This window comes from Grammomys surdaster, unplaced genomic scaffold (assembly GCF_004785775.1).
Source record: "Grammomys surdaster isolate TR1022 unplaced genomic scaffold, NIH_TR_1.0 133, whole genome shotgun sequence".
NCBI lineage: Eukaryota > Metazoa > Chordata > Mammalia > Rodentia > Muridae > Grammomys > Grammomys surdaster.
Window position 1 is genome coordinate 4228869 of NW_021604591.1, and position 17146 is coordinate 4246014.

Here is a 17146-nt window from a genome sequence, read left to right on the forward strand (position 1 = left end):
GAGCCAAAGCAAAATCATTAGAAACACATACAGTACCAAGACACACACATTTACACACACAGAAAATGTATGAAAACAAAATCAGAAGCCATAACATATAAGCAAAAGACCTGTACAATAAAACAAATGCCCAGACAAAATATTATGAAACAAAAGCCCTCCCAAAATTTTTTGTTTTGTGTTTCTGCTCCTGGGCATTTAACATGCCCTTAAATGTGGTTTGAACACACAATGAAATTATTCCACCATAATGTCTGATTGTTCTCTAATGAGAGAGAGAATAGGGTGTGGATTTGGGGAAGTGAGAAGGTGGGACAGATCTGGGAGTAGTTGGGGGAGGGAAAACATAATCAAAATCAGCTGTCAATTGGAGATAGCCTCTGGGTGAGGGATGGGGACTTGTGACCACTTCCCCTTTCTGGGAAGGGACCCCATGTGGCTTAGACTTGAGCCACTGCTGTGCATGCTGCCATCGTATCTGTGAGATCTTATGTGCATCAGTCCTGGTGTGTCTGAAAAGCTGTGTTTCCTTGATGTTGTCATCCTTTCTGGCTCTTACACTCTTTCCACCTCCTCTTCTTCAGAGTTCCCTGAGTCCTGAGAGGTGGGGTTTGCTGGAGACATCCTATTCAGGAGTGAGTGTTCCAAGGCTTCTCACTCTGTACACTGTCTGGCTGTGGGTCTCTGTATTTGTTCCCATCTACTGCAGGAGGAAGCTTCTCTGATGATGGCTGTGACAGACAATGATCCATGAATATAGAAGAATGTCATTAGGAGTCATTTCATTGCTATAGCTTAGCAGAACAGTAGTAGTATTTGATTTTCCTTTAGATCTATGGCATATCTAGCCTCAAGTTCTTGGTTCCCTGAGCCATGTTGGACATGGGTCCTATCTCACGGAGTGGGCTTTACTTCCAAACAGATAGTGGTTAGTTACTACCACAACTTTTATGTCACTATTTTACCCATGTATCTTTTTGGCAGATCAGGTCACCATTGCAGATTCAAGGGTTTGTAGCTGGATTGCTGTTTATTTTTTCTTTTTGTAGCATGCAGAGTACATTCTAGTACCAGGAATGCTTTTAGTAGAAGTGAAGTTTCCAGGTGGACACTGGCTCAACTTCTCCACGTGCAGTGAGTTATACAGGTATTGTCTTCAGCAACAGGGCATTGCTGTCAGTTTGTGGAGAGAAGCTAATTGCTTTGGCAGTAGCCTGGTATTTTAGGATTTCCATTGTTGTGAAGAAACACCATGATCATGGCAACTCTAGAAAATAAAACATTTAATTGGGGCTGACCTACAGTTTCAGAGTTTTAGTCCATTAATATTATGGCAGGAAACATGGCAGAGTGTGGGCAGGCATGGTGCTGGAGTAAGAGCTGAGAGGTTTACATCTTGATCTGAAGGCAGCAGCAGGAGACTGTGTCATTGGGTGTAACTTGAGCACAGGAGACAGGAAAGCCTGCCCCCACAGTGACATACTTCCTCCAACAAGGCCACACTCACTCTGACAAGGCCACACCTCCTAATAGTGCCATTCCCTCTAGCCAAAGCATTCAAAGACATGAGTCTATGGGGGCCATAACTATTCAAACCACCACACTTGGGTTGTTCTGGAGTTTCCATGGGGCCCTTTGGCCAATATCTTGAATAGAGGTAACCCATTCCCAGTGCTAGGCTTTGAGATTTCAAAAGCCCATGTCATTCCTGTTGGCTGTCTTTCTTTCTCAGGGTTGTTGTCTCAACAAGTAAATTTTTAAATATTGCTCCAGCACCAAGCCTGCCTGCCAGCTGCCACACTCTACACCATGCTGGTCATGGAGTAATCCTCTAAAACTGTAAGCAAGTCCCAAATAACCCTTTTTCCCCTATAAGTTTCCTTGGTCATAGTGTCTCCTCACAACAATAAAAAATAACTAAGATATGAACCACAAAATGGAAGTCATCACCAAGTTGTTAGCAAGGAGTAACTTATTCTACGTTTTGAAGTGGGGTGTACATGCAGGTTAGAGTCCTAGGTTGCTAGATGCATTGTTAGCAGAACTGTGTGTGCACAGCCCAAGTCAAGTGGAGTCCAGGTTAAGTTATTCCCTATGCTTGCTTGCACCAGAATGACTTCTTACTAGCCTGAATCAGTAGAAAGACTGAGTTGAGCTAGGATTCCTAACACCATAGGAAATTACTGAATCGTATCAAGAAGACCAAATTCTGAATGTAAAGCAAAAACAAGTCTTAGGTGTGGATTTGCTGCTGTTTACAGCTCCCCTTTTGCTCTCCTTTTTTCTAGAACTCTCTCTCATTTTTTTTCTTTCTATAAAACACAATGTACAATAATCCTACTCTCCTCTGGTCCCCAAGAGAAAAGCTGTTCCATATCAGTCATCTCCTCCTTAGGTCTACTGCTAAATATTTGGTCTACATGATTGTTGGCTGCCTTATGAGCTCTTCTCACCTCCAAATTTTGCTGTTCACAGCGATGGCAGCTAGGACTATTTTAGAAGTAGTGATCTTTCTTTGCTTCACCAAAGATCTGTGTGATGTTGACAGTCAGGTGGAAATTCTGCTGCTTCTTCCAGTGGTGAAGCTTCTTACTGGTCTTCTGCAAGTGAACAGAATGATGGTTACACAAGCTGACTTCCTGATGATGCCTGTTACCAGCTTCATCTCAGCTTATGTGGAAGCTTTCCACGTAGGCCAAGGCCGTCATGGTTGAGCTCATAGAACGCTGAAGTTCATAGTCTATCTCTGTCTAGCTAGCAAGCTTATGATGGGTGAAACAGCTTGTAGTCTCAGCTGGGTGTTATGCTGCACATTTATAATCGGTGTATTGAGAGGCTGAGATAGGAGGACTGCCGCTAGTTCCAGGCCACTTCTCTTTCAAAAACCAAACTGAAATAAAGCAACATAAAAGAGAACAAAGTTAAAATTAATCTTTGTGAATACTATTCCTAAGAGGGGTCTGGAGAAATGATCCAGCAGTTAAGAGCACTTGTCTCAGAAGACCCAGGTTCAATCTCTAGAATCCATGTTGAGTGGTTCTAAGAGAATCCAATCATCTGATCTCTTAAGTACACACACACACATTCATATACACACACACATACACAAACAACTTACATATTCTCTGGAAATTAAACTTAGCATTGAAAAATAGTTCAAAATAAAAGAGGACAAAAAATTGGGGCATACTGGGGTGAGAGTGGAGCTGGAAAGAGTTAACAGGAGTTTGGGGTGAATGTGCTTAAAATATTCTGTATGGGATTCCCAATGAATTAAGGAAGATATTTAAAAATGCTTCTAACTATAAGTAGTAAAAGACTAATATATGATTCTTAAATGTATGCTTATTTGGTAAACACTTCCAAATATTAGGTTTATTGTTGTTCTGTTTGAGGCCGGGTCTCACTATATAGCACTGGCTGCTCTAGAATTCAGTGTGTAGATCAGGCTAGCCTCAGAGTTGTGGCCGTCTATCAGCACTGTCATACTCAGCGCCACGCATCACTTTAGTTTATGACTGCCATGTTATTGTGCCTCTCGCTTATCGACAAAGAGGGCTTGAACCTCACACTCCCCTCTGCTCTCTTCTTACAGACTATCCACAGTTCCCTTTCTTCACATTATTTCTTGAGAATAAAAAAATCCAATATTCCAGACCACTGAACTGAAAAGTAATCTGCTGGGAATGAGTTAGGATAGCCTTCGGTCCTTTGTGATTGCCACTCAGAGTGGCTCATAAACCATCTCAAGGGCAGGCGGATCCTACAGAGGAGAGCTCAGGACAAGCTGCCTTCCAAGCAGGGCCGTGTAATGCTGTTCATGTAGAGGAGAAGACTGAACAAAGGGACAATGTGACCAAGGCGTCACTATACTCTCTGATTTTCAGATTTTTAGTTATGACATTTATTTGCTTTCTGTTAAACAAAATATATAAGCAAATGTCAAGATGATTGCTTAAAACTGAATACAAAGGCTTGAGCTGTAACTCCATCACTTGGGAAGCTGAGGTAGGAGGACTGTCATCAGTTCTAGGCTAGCCTGGGGTACAGTCTCATAACACCAGGCAAAAATTGGTTGTCCAAGACAGTGATTGCAGGAATGACTACAGACCCGTAGCAGGCATTTTCATTACTTTTGTCCTTAAGAGTCTAACATGCCTTCTGAAGCAATGTCAACTTCAGATGAGCTATTGTTAATGATCCATTGACTCTGTAAATACTTACTGAATACCCAAGTGTTGGGGACTTTATCATAGTCTCGAGACTCAATGGACAAAACTAGACAAAACCACCATCCTTCAGGAGTTTTCAATCTGGGGAAGGTGGGGCTAGAAGAGTCAAATACTGATTAATTAAAAAAAAAAAAACCAGGAAAAAAAATTGCACAGGGAGAGGCTCAGTGCTACTACTGGGACCAGTACTCTGAAGGACAGGTGTTCAGTGGTAGGACTGATTTCACTTCATCTGTGGAACTACAGGTGAGAAGAGGAGTTTCCACAAGGAAGAGAACCTGGGATTTGAAGTGGAGAAAAGCTTTGGGGCAGAACGAAAGAACTAGAGACACAGTCTACATGGTCCAGGTTCAGAAAGGACCTGGAGGTGTTTCAAAATGGAGGAGCGGGTGGAAGGAGCCCAGTGCAGCAATCCTTGTAGGTTACATTGGATTTATATCATTTCAAAGTTGGGGTGAAAAGACTGGAAATCTGTGTAATCAATTTCTATGAACAATCAAGCAATGAAAATAGTTTCTTGGTATGTTTTATTTCTCTTTTTCTTAAGTACAAAGTAGAGAGGACTCAAGACAAAGGTCCTAAGGAAAACTCTGGTACAATAGAATTCATTTCTCCTCCCCTGGAGCTTTTAATTCTGACCAGGACTCATTTTGTTCTAGTGGGTCCTCCGTGTATAGATCCAGTCAAAGTTTATTGCTTAAAACTGGAAGTGAATGATTTCAGGTTATTATCCAATGCAATGAGCCCTTGGCTTCCCCTTATTCCACAGGTATACTACTTAACAGTCTGTGGCTTAGTCATTGCTGTAAATAAAATTACTTTCCTGCATCAGTAGTACAGGTATTATGACTAAACATTAATATTTATGTAAAGCAATTAACTAGGTACACAGTGTTTTTATTATGCCTTATATTAAATATTTGGTGTGTGCTGGGTGCATTTGTTAGGATAAAGGCCCAAGGTTCACAAGCTCACTGATTTGGTTAGGTTAGCTTCAGCAATCCTACCCTCTTAGTGTAGAGGTTACAGGAGTTATGTCACACTGGCCTTTTGAGCTGGTGAGCTGAACTCAGGTCTTTGATGTGCAGCAGACACTTTACAGACCGAATCACCTCTCTTGCCTACTGCAAGTATTAGCCGCTCCTCTATGCCAGATCTCCAGTATGGTATGAGAACTCAGGGCAGGGGGAAGAAGAGGCTTCTTGGAGATCCTTTCCAGAGGTCTGTGAGGTCAAAGCGATTTTTTATTTTAAAGAGAGTCTTACTATGTAGACCTAGCTGGCTTGGAACGTCCTCTGAAGACCAGGCTGGTTTCACAGAGCTTGATGTGCTTCTGCTACTCGCGTGCTTTTATTAAAGGTGTGTACCACCACACCCAGTCAGTTATCTTGTTAATACCCAGAGGTCATTCTCATTCTCTCAAGGAGGTGCAGTGGAATTTTCCATAACTATGCAAAAACGGGCAGATAGTAATAATGTTCGGAAGCAGCTAGAGGATCCAATAGTTTTCTAAGAATGACATTACTTTTTTCTCATCACTTTTTGTGTTTTAAAAGTTACTTGTCACGACAATGCTTTGCTAACGCCACATACTAGAATTTTAAAATCCAAACCCTGTGCAATTAATGTTGATATCTCCTACAGAAACACATTTTTGTTTTTGAGTAAGGAGATCAGTGTTCTGGCGCAACCAACGTTTGAACAACCAGACACCACAACTTGCCTCTCCACGACCACACTCCATTTTTGTAGTGGTTTCCTCCCACTGGTCAAATGTCCCATTCCACCTAAAACACGATCTCCGGCTCTGGTCTGGCGCTGCGCGGCGGCGCCGCGTTGTGGGGACATCCATGAATACCCCTCAAGCCGGCCTACAGGTCAAACTCTGAGAGTCTGCAGAGGCTCCGGTGAAACATCCAGACTTCCGGCTCAGCTAGGCCACGCCCAGCCGCTTTCGGGTTGTGGCCGCCCGGAAGGCAACACCAGACACCAGAGCCAGAGGGGGCGTTTCTGGCGCGCCACGCCTCGCAAGGGTGGAGCCACGCCCACATGGAGAGGCGTGGTCTCTAACCGGCGCGGGAAAAGGGCCGAAATCGCGTGCGCGCGCTCAGACGGCTATCGCGCGCAGCACGCTTAGGGAGGGCATGGCGGCAGCGGCGGCTGCTGGGTGCGGGACGCCCAGAGAGGAGGACGCTCCGGGAGGGGAGGTAGCAGCCTCGCAGGCCCAAGCCCCGACGAGTGCACCCGGAGGGGCTCGCCTCTCGAGGCTGCCTCTGGCGAGAGTAAAGGCCTTGGTGAAGGCAGACCCTGACGTAACGCTGGCGGGACAGGAAGCCATCTTTATCCTGGCGCGTGCCGCGGTGCGGACGGGAAAGCAAGGGCGCCTGGGTCGGGGAAGGGGCGTGGCATTCAGGGGGCGTGGTGCGAGGGGGCGTGACGGGCCCTGGTTTGCTGTCCTGACTTGGCTGAGACCTCAGAAGGCCCTTGTAGGCCCCGTTTGAGTTTGTTAGCCACTCTACTCCTCACGAGGGCCCACACAACTTTAGTTTGCTTGGGTCCTGTGGCTCACACAGAACTTGAAGGGGATCCTAGTGAATGAGTGGGGTGGATTTATAGATATTAGGGCGGGGGGATCGGAGCTATGGAAAGGGATAGTAGAAGTATTTTCATGAAGTTTAGTACAATATTAGCTTCTAGAACTTTGCTGTATGGTAGAATCGCCCTTCACCCTTCTTGTCTACGTATACACAGGATTGCTCATCTCAGTGGGCTAGAATCTACTAATCTCTGCTTGCTTTTTCTTTTCAGGAACTGTTCGTGGAGACTATTGCAAAAGATGCCTACTGCTGTGCTCAACAAGGAAAGAGGAAAACTCTCCAGAGGAGAGATTTGGGTAGAGTCGCTGTGGCACCTCAGGGTGGACAGGGGAGCTATGGGCTGGGCTTTCTTATAGCTGGTTCACAAGGCATCATTGAAGCAAGAGGAAATTTGGTTTTGATTTGTCTATCTGGTAACCCTTGCACGTGTGTAAGCCATTAGGGACTCTATCTCTCATTCCCTTCTATACTGCCAAACTCTCTTTCTAGTATCTTTAGAGAGAAAAGTGAATTTAGGAATAAGACAGGATTGTAGGAGGCCTCGAACAGCATTTTCATGGGCTTTTGTGGCGAGACAGTTAAAAAAACTAATAGTGTAAAGATGAATCTTAGGACATCAGGGTTATAGTTTATAAATTATATCATTTGCATGACATTCCATGTTGGCTATTACGTGGATTATCTGTTTTGGGTCTGATGTCCAAATGGCAAGAGCTAATCAAATATCCTTTTACCTTGTATTTCAGATAATGCAATAGAAGCTGTGGATGAATTTGCTTTCCTAGAAGGTGAGTTCACTGTCAGCACAGACTATTTCTCTGTTGATGATGTGAACTTCAAACCTTATAAAACCTTGTAAAAACAGATGTGTGGTCCTCCTTTGTATACATGGCAGTGATTCTCCCTGCTTCCTATTTTGATAGAAAAAAAGGAACATTTTCCATTCTTGGGAATTAGAAATTCTACAGGGAAATTGGAAGCTTAAAAGAAGGAGGGAGTATAAAAAACTACCAGTAGATTTGGATTTAGATTTCGAATCCTATTTATATCTCCATCTCTAAATATCAATATTGCTCCCTCATAAGGTTAAGAAATAGAAACAATTTGTAACTTTTCATTTTTATTTATGTGTATGTGTGTTTCTGTGTGTTTATATGGCAAGTGTATGAAGGTTCCCATAGGAACCAGAAGAGTAGTGTTGAGCTGCTAAACCTGGATGCTGTGAACAGGTCTTCTGGAAGAGCAGCAAGCACTTTTTTGTTTTGTTTTTGCTCTGTTTGAGACAAGGGTATCTCTGTGTAGCCCTGGCTATCTGGAATTTACTCTGTAGACCAGGCTGGCGTCAAATTTGCTGAGATCCAAGATCCACCTGCCTCTGCCTCCAGAGTACTGGGATTAAAAGTGTGCTTTACAACTGCCTGATGATTCGCAAGAGGTCTTAATCACTGAATCATCCCTCCACCCTCAGTTCCTAACTTTAAAGACAGGGTCTTACGTAGCTCAGGTTGGCCTTGAACTCTCATGGTGTAGCTGAGAGTGACATTGAATTCCTTTTCAGTCTTCATCACCTCCCCAAAATGCTAGTAATAACAATGATAACAAGTAAATAAATATATAAATAGGCATATGCCACCTGGCCTGACTCTAAAATCTTTTCTTCTCTTTTCACTCTCTTCTGCTTCTCTGTGTTAACCTATGCCCATGGCACTCTTTAGATGTTCTCTTTGAATGTGTTTTAAGATATCTCCCCAGTGTCTGCTTCAAGTCTAGATTTTTGAATATTCTCTTGAGTTGTAGATTTTGTTTTTCCACCTATTTGTCTTAAAAATAACTTGAATTAGTTGCCCAACTTGCTTTATAGCCCAGTATATGGTTATCCTTGGTGGTGTTCTTTATATTCTTGAAGAGAAAGTACTCTATTCTGTTTTGCTTGCTTATTTTATTAGTAAGAATTGCCTGTTAAATTCTCCTACCACAACTGTAGATTATTTTCATTTAAATTTCTGATTCTGTTTATTTTTGTAAGGCCATGTGATTAGGTTTGTAAAAGTTTAATATTACATTGTTTGTGACAGCCTATAGTATTTAATTTATAGATCGACTATTATTATTTCTAGTGATTTTGAGACTCCCATTTAAAAGGAGGTTATTAGATCTTCCCATTTAGAGAGACTGAAGTTTGATTCTTTTCTCCTTCAGCCTGCCAAACAGCCCCACTCAGCCCTCTCAGATTGGCAGATGCCTTCAGGGCCACCATAGCTTTGGAGGTTGACCTTACTTTGTGACTTTGCCCTCCCTTAGTATGATTTTCAATTATTGAGAAATTTTATTTTTAAAATATGTTTAGTTTTATTCATTGCTCTAAACAGAGACTTGCCATCAACAAAAGCAGAAGTTGCTAGGCGTGGTGACTCATGCCTGTAAGTGTCAATTTTTGGGAGACTGAGGCAGCAGGATTTTAAGTTTGAGGCCAGTTTGTGCTTCAAGGGGGGCTCCAGCCTAGTTTGGCCAATGACCTACTGCCTTAATCAACAACAGAAAACCCCAAAGAAAGTTATTATTTTTTTAGTTAGAAGTATTGCTAGTTTGGTTTTTCTAATGTTTATTCCCCTGACTTATGCTTTATTATAAGATTAAGAAATAACTTTGGCCTCTCCTTTTACTATGAAGGCTCCTTTAGTCTAATGCTTTTCCTTCTGTGTGAACATAAAATGAGGCCGTTTTGGAAGCTGGTGGTTGTTGTTTTGCAGCTTCACTTCAGGGTGAAGAGGAGCAGATGTCATGCTTGAGGCCCCACAGATCACAAAATGGAGAATGCTTCCTAGGAGTGTGACTGCCAGAGGCTGTTCTGGTTTCCCAGATAGGCCTCTTGGTTCTTTGAAAAAAGTCCTTTGATTTTTTTTTTCTTCTCCTTCATTTCTGTTTAAATCTGGCATCTGCATGTAGGGAGGGCTGTAAGGGGCAGGGAGGGAAGCCTGAGCGTCCTGGGGATCATTAGCTCCTTCCTTTCACTTCTTTTTCTGTCAGTGCAGGTAGCTGTGTCTAGGACAGTACTTCTCAACCTGCCGAATGCTGCGGCCCTCTAAGATAGCTCCTCATGCTGTGGTGACCTGAGTTAGAAAGTTATTTCATTGTTACTTCATAACTGTACTTTTGCTGCTTTTATGAATTGTAATGTAAATATTTTTGGAAATAGAAGTTTACCAAAGGGATCACAACCCACAGACTAAGAACCACTGGTCTAGCGCCATCTGCTGGTTCTCCTAGGGTGGGGGGTAGCTTCTTCTCTCTTACACCCTCATCTGCATTTGGCTCAGATCTTTGTTCTGTTTATAAACATGCTCAGTGAGATGTTGATAATTCATTCTTTTTTGTTGTTGGAATTGCCCAACTGCTAGTAGCTCTTTGTTCTGTATTGTGGACTATGCCCTTAAAAAAGCCTTTTCTCTTTTGAGTAGACTCTTGGAGGGCATACAGACTTGTGAGCTCAGGTGCGCAAACTCAACTGAGACTTTCTGAAAAAAGATTAGAGGAACTGGAGAGATGGATCAGTATTTAATTCTATACTATAGCAGAGGAGCCAAGTTCAGTTCCAGCATGCACAACCTCTTGTAACTCCAGCTTCAGGGGGATCTGATGCCCTCTTCTGGTCCTTATGGGTATTGTACACACACTTATACATGTAATTAAAAAAAAACCTTTTTAAAGTTATAAATGCTTTGCTTAGAGAGCCTCTCCTGTTTTGTATGTTCATTAAGTAGTGCAGCAATTCTTTAGCTCTTTTCCAGCTCTAGTTCTAATTCTGTTCGTTGGTGGGGTTAATTCCCAATAGACTACCTTCTCTAATGACATCTCCCCTGGGTCTTTGGATAGAGACTCCTCAGATTGCAACTGCTCTTACCAGCAAGGCCCTGTGTACTTTAACTTTGCCCAGTTTGTACCACTACCCCAGACTGAGACACGTTCTAATACATTGCTCTTTCTGTTTTTAGGCACTTTGGATTGATTGTGGAGCTGGATGATTTTGTGAGCTTTGCTGCTTCCGTCATCTTTCCCCTCTGTAAGCCTCAGCTTTGGAGAGAGTCTGCACATGTGTACAATCTTCTTAATCTTTTACCCAAAATAGAAGAAGCAGAGATCTCTTGGATAACATTCTCCACAAAGTCTTCCATTACTTGAGTCTGTCTTCCAATTCAAGCCTGGATGTAGCTGATGCTGTTTGGGGCAGAGATGAAAGGACTGTTCTGCATAGGTGGTTTAATGAGCACAGAAGACTAGAATAAAGGTCTTTGGTTAGCTTCATTCCTGTGTTTTATATTGCCTTTGCTCTTGCCCTGTGACCTGGAACCCATGTGATCAGGCACAGACCTTCCTCATCTTTCTACCAACCATCCCAAGTCAGTCTTTTTATTTGTCTCTCTCAGCATGGCATTGGAATGTGGATCGATAATATATGGGAAACCTTTTCTCCTTAGGAGTCCAATCGATGTGGTCCCAACAGTTTTATTGAAGTATAATTCATGTGTCATATTCAATTCAAACTGTAAAGTTCAGTGGCTTTTTAAAAAACTACTCATAGGTATATGTAGTGAGATTTTGAACATTTTCCTGTGAATGGATTCACATGAGTCTTGTGTATGACAAAATTTAGATAATGTTATTTAAATTTTATCTATGCTATGATATGTATTTGTACCCTTTCCTTTAAGTTGTGAAATATATATAATATAAAGCTTCCCATTTTAACTGCTTTTCAGTGTGTTGCTCAGTGAGATTGAATATATTCAGAGTGTTGCACAACCATCCCCATCATTGGCCTCCAGAACTTTGTAACAGTGTTCTCAGCCTGGAACACCATGCACATGGAACATAACTTCCTTTCCTTTTCTCATCTCATGCCAGGCTAATTGATTTCTTTGTTTTTGTGAGGTGTGGGCAGTGTACTTGGAGTACTTAGAATGTAGTGCTTCAGGAAAGCAGCAGAAAGCCCTGGCTAGAGCTTCCGACAGTATTCTGCAGCATAGATCTCTTAGGATACAGAATCTGCATGATCTTTCCTCTAGAATAATAGATTCAGTCCTGTAATATGTTAAAAATAAACTTGCAGAAAAATACTAGATTTGTAGAAAAGTGGTTTTAGGTCTTGCTTACCAAGTCCTCCCAAGACGGACATTTCAGGGTTACCAGGAACTGACATTTATGGCTTATTCATTGGGTTCCAGTTTTTATTTGAGTTCACTTTTTTTCCATTAATATCCTTTGGTTTGAGATCTAATCCAGAGCATTAAATTGTTTTTGCTTCTAGAGTCTCCTCAGTCTTTCTTGAAGTGTCTTAGTTTTGTTTTTAATTTGTGTGTGTTTACATATGGGGAGACCTACTTTCAAATCATTGGGCAGCAAGTGACTTTATCTGCTGATCCATCTTGCCTGTTCCCTTGTTGGTTTGTCAGTCTGTCTCTTTATTTAATTGTGAGTCTGTGCCTGTGCCTATGGGTATGCCACATTGTGGGAGCAGGTTCCTTTTCTTGTTGAGCCATCTTGCTGACCTATAGCTGGAGTTTTGTCTGCATTGCTTTGTGTTCCTGGATGGTCGCATGCATGCACATACCCAGGAGCTAATTCGGATCCCTAAATAGAAAACACATGTGCACCAGTTATTCTTAAAATGCCTTGGCTAACTCAGTGACTAGGCACTCTTAAATCTTCCCCTATTACCCTAGGCCCAGTCGGGGAAGTGGCCAGTAGCCACTTAACCTGAAATCTTATATGACTGGTTGGCTTTATCTCCTCCACTACTACATTCTCTTCTCCAGTCTTCTGATTCTCTGTGTCCTACCTGCGCAACTCTAGTGTCCCACCCAGTGCTCAGTCATTGGCTATTGGCATCTATATTGATAGATCAAAATCCAACTGGGGGCAAGGACCTTCAGTGTCAGTAAACAGATTCTTGATGAAAGCATCAGAACCACCCTCTACATCTCATCTTTTCTGTCCAATTTAAAAACAACCAAATTCTTAGACATAAATTGAGCAGAACCATAACAATCATGTAAATTGCAGAGTATGATATACAGTTAGCATCTAGTCGATCATATTTGTCAATTCAATAAAGTACTGTGCCATCATTCCTAACTTAAAGAGTATAATTCTGTCCCTGAATTATGTTTAGATTTTAGCCTGTAACACCATCTGAAAACCATGTTTTTACTTCTGTATCATCTTTAATGTTTAACAACTTTTATTTTAGGTTTGCTTATGGGACTATAATTAGTCTTCAATCTTGTCAGAAATCTGGGAATGAGTTAAATATTACCTGAGTATATAGGAAGCATCAAACATAGCTTCTAAAACTTAAATTGTAGAGACTGATGACTGCCTGAATAGCCCCCTAATTTCTTTCAACATAAGAGCATCTGTGTTCAATCTTCTGGCCCAGGATCATCTAACAGACCTTTGTAAAGGAGAATATATGAAGGACTAGCTTACCCTGTCTTGGTAGAGCTTAGTAGTCAACTATCCCACATAGTGTGTCCTTTTCTCCAGACAGTATTTTGTCTGCAGATGAAATAGGCAATTTCTGACCTGTAGCTATCTTGCCACAATAAGCACCCTTGTCTGGAGGTGAAGATGCTCAATTCTTTGAAGGAGAATGAGGAATCTGTCAGCAGCAGACATGTCACATTGTCAAATGAACCTTAATAATGAAATAACATTAAATGTCATATTCTGGATTTCTGATGTTTTTGAAGATTGTCTATATATCTGAATAAAGTGTACTGAACTGTTAAACCATGACTACTTTTAGCCATTTCTATTTGAGTAAATTTAAAGTACTTTATTATAATTAAATTAGAGCAGGGCAGTGGTGGCACACGCCTTTAATCCCAGCACTTGGGAGGCAGAGGCAGGCAGATTTCTGAGTTCGAGGCCAGCCTGGTCTACAGAGTGAGTTCCAGGACAGCCAGGGCTATACAGAGAAACCCTGTCTCGAAAAACAAGCAAACAAACAAACTAAATTAGAATCTAACCTAACCAGGAACTTACTATCTGGCTCTTAATTTGAAATAAACTCATTTTATTCTTAAATGAGTTTCATAGGTACAATGCCTAAGGATAACAATATTAATTTCAAATTTTGTATCAATATACAGATTCATACCAATGAAAACCTTAATTCTATGTCCATATATAAATTCTATACCAATGTAAGAAATTGTAACTTCAATTGTGGATCAATTACAAAGATTTCTACCTGTGTAAGATTATGGCTACATAATGTTTTGTTCAAGAATATTTAGCTATCCATCCCATCTATTTCCTCCATGTTCAAAATTATGACAATTCCCAAATAATCCCTTAACATGACAACCTATCTAATTTGTAAAATAACCATAACCAGACACCGAAACCCAAGGAATCGGGCTGACAACTCTCCATAGCTTCTTCCTCCTGATTAGGGTCAATGAGAAATTTTTTAATGGGTTGGGGAGGGGTAGGAAAATTAGAAAATTGGTTAGACTTAAGAAGACTAGCTTTAGCATCTATTATCCAGTCTCTGTATGCTTAGAAGGCTCAGGGCTTGACTGAAGTTCTTACTGGACCTGTCTGAAAGGTTGGATGAAGCAAAATGATCTGGAATCAGCAGCAATCCTAAAGCTGTTCTAGAAGCAAGTCTCTGGACAGCATCAGGAAGCAGGGGACTGGAACAGCACGTCAGTTCAGCATCTTTGAGGATGAATCTTGTCAAAGTTGTACATTCTGTAAAATATGAATCTCATAACCAAAATTTTAGAACCATTAAGATTTTTGTACAGATTGTACAGGATGTGCAGATCAGTTAAGGATGAAATTGTGCTTCTTGTTTGAGCAGGTGAAAGACAACTGTCTTTTTTAATTTTATCAATAACCAAATATAATCTTTATTCATACCATATGAAGGAGGGCACGAAGAATCTTAGGGATTCCATAACCAATAAGGCTCATTGTCTCATTTTAGCTGAAGTATTGCTAGAGACAATTTTTATGTCTACGCCAGTTACTGGGCTGTTCCCATGTCGAGGAATCAGCAGATCAAGTTATCTGTCCTGTTTGATTTTCTTGAATTTTTCAAAATCTTCCAGTGGTCTTCCCCTGTCATATCTGATCCATACCACTGTGGAAGGTGTACAGAGCCTATTCTCCTTTCCTGTCAAGACAAATACAGAATCTTTCTCCCAAAATAGCATGTCCATGGCCCAGTAACTGGAATCAATTAGGGGAATAGTTTGACCTTTCTCCTAGAGGAACTTTAACATAACCACCAAACTCATAACTGTACTCATTTTGATAATCAAATAAATTCAAAGCAATTAAAGCAATCTAAACAAATATTATCTGTTGAGACTGTGCTTCTACTGTCCCCTGCTCTGACCTTCATGAGATCAAGGCCTAAATTATTTATACATCTGTATAAACTTGAATCCTCCCTACTATGGTGATTAATATCTCTGTGGGTACATACTGTAGTATGTCCCTTTCTCTATATAATTCCCAAGGCCTAAGTTTCTGAGATAGGCTAGGCTCCCTATTTCCTGCTTCTGATCTAATTTTTTTTAAAAAAATTTATTTATTTATTTTATGTATATGAGTACACCATTGCTCTCTTTGGACACACCAGAAGAGGGCATCAGACCCCATTGCAGATGGTTGTGAGCCACCATGTGGTTGCTGGGAATTGCACTCAGGACCTCTGGAAGAGCAGTCAGTGCTCTTAACTGCTGAGCCATCTCTCCAGCCCCCGATCTAACTTTTTAAGGTCGAATGCGTCCATATTTATATATCAGATAAAGATATATATCTCTTTATTTAACTTTAGTTAAATTCCCTTTTACTGACTGTATAAGCCTATTTATAAGCTCTAATTTTTATCATACTAGGCTGACAATCCCAGAAATCCTGTGTTGACCATGTTCAAAGATCCAAGAAATTTTCCTGGCAGGACTTTTACATGTCTTTAAATCATTTGTTCATTCATTTTCCCTAACTTCTCCCTCCTGTGGAGCCTAATACCTGCTATGTCTACCATCTGGCTCTCTTCTCATCTTAAGCTCTTTGTATCAGTTTCGAACTGTGGCACGAAATCTCCATGTGGCTCAGGCAAAATCTGTATATTCCCTTCTATCCTTAAAAACAATTAAATCCAGGCCAAGAAGATTTTGTACTTTTCCACCACCTTGCCCTTCTTACCCCCTCCCCTTGTAAAACATGCTATAAAAAAGCATTAAAAAAAAAAAAGAAAAAAAAACAATTAAATCAGACTCATAAATCTCTATCTGTTATTTATCTGGTGGCTGGAGGCAGACACCTCAGTTTGCTTCTCACTGTCTCCTTCAGGTCGGGATGGAACCACGTGACTCGGTTCTGCTCACTGAGAAACCAGTCCTCCTCTCACCCCCCTTAAATTATATCATGATGTGTGTGTAATCCATCTGAGAATTTCTTAAATCAATAGTGGATTCTCGCCTTCCACATGGGGTGCCATATTGTCTATACCACTTTGTCTTCCTGGGTGGTCACATGCACTCACCTGCACAGGAGCTATCTCGGATCCACGAATAGAAAACACACACGCACACACACACACACACACACACACACACACACACACACACACACATACACCATGCTTTGGCTAACTCAGTTGACTGGGCATTCTGTGCATCCTGTACAATCCATACAAAAGTCTTAATGGTTCTAAAATTTTGGTTGTGAGATTCATATATTACAGAATGTACAACTTTGACAAGATTCATCCTCAAAGATGCTGAACTGACGTGCTGTTCCAGTCCCCTGCTTCCTGATGCTGTCCAGAGACTTGCTTCTAGAACAGCTTTAGGATTGCTGCTGATTCCGGATCATTTTGCTTTATCTAACCTTTCAGACAGATCCAGTCAGAACTTCAGTCAAACCCGGCTGGGAAAATAGCCACTGGCCACTTACCGGAAATCTCACATGGCAGGTTGGCTTTATCTCCTCTGCTGCTGCATCCCCTTCTCTCCTCCAGTCTTCTGACTCTCTCTCTCAGTGTTCCACCCTGTGCTTAGTCATTGTCTATTGGTATCTTTATTGATAGATCAGAATCTGATTGGGGTCAAGGACCCTCAGTAAATAGTAAACACAGATTCCTGATCAAAGCATTAGAACCACCCTCTACACTGGCCCTTGTTTTCTTTGTTTTGTTTTTAATCACATCTGCAGTCCCGACTAATGCTGGTCAAATACCCTGTAGCCTGTTCTCCAGCCTGGTTTGTATTTTTGCCTATGATTAGTTAAGTCTGT

At 41.4% G+C, this 17146-nt stretch overlaps 1 protein-coding gene and 1 long non-coding RNA gene across 2 annotated transcripts; one reads left to right on the forward strand and one right to left on the reverse strand.

Annotated features, from left to right (window-relative positions):
* Positions 1 to 250: 250 nt before the first annotated feature.
* On the reverse strand, positions 251 to 2607 carry LOC114616940. The gene is made up of 2 exons (XR_003710710.1): positions 2454 to 2607; positions 251 to 1267 (listed from the first exon to the last, which is right to left on the reverse strand). It is a non-coding gene; the product is annotated as an uncharacterized LOC114616940 (long non-coding RNA).
* Positions 2608 to 6346: 3739 nt separating this feature from the next.
* Positions 6347 to 13624, forward strand: Pole4 (DNA polymerase epsilon 4, accessory subunit). The gene is made up of 4 exons (XM_028762346.1): positions 6347 to 6592; positions 7041 to 7125; positions 7576 to 7617; positions 10822 to 13624. The coding sequence occupies exons 1-4, from the start codon at positions 6377 to 6379 to the stop codon at positions 10833 to 10835; spliced, it is 357 nt and encodes a 118-aa protein (XP_028618179.1). The 5' UTR covers positions 6347 to 6376; the 3' UTR covers positions 10836 to 13624.
* Positions 13625 to 17146: the final 3522 nt, after the last annotated feature.

What these genes read in the sequence shown, in the direction of transcription:
- Pole4 (XM_028762346.1), top strand. Translation starts at nt 6,377, where the DNA reads ATGGCGGCAGCGGCGGCTGCTGGGTGCGGGACGCCCAGAGAGGAGGAC. An exon ending in TTATCCTGGCGCGTGCCGCG is followed by an intron (nt 6,593 to 7,040) that starts GTGCGGACGGGA and finishes TTTTCTTTTCAG; the next exon opens with GAACTGTTCGTGGAGACTAT. An exon ending in TCTCCAGAGGAGAGATTTGG is followed by an intron (nt 7,126 to 7,575) that starts GTAGAGTCGCTG and finishes CTTGTATTTCAG; the next exon opens with ATAATGCAATAGAAGCTGTG.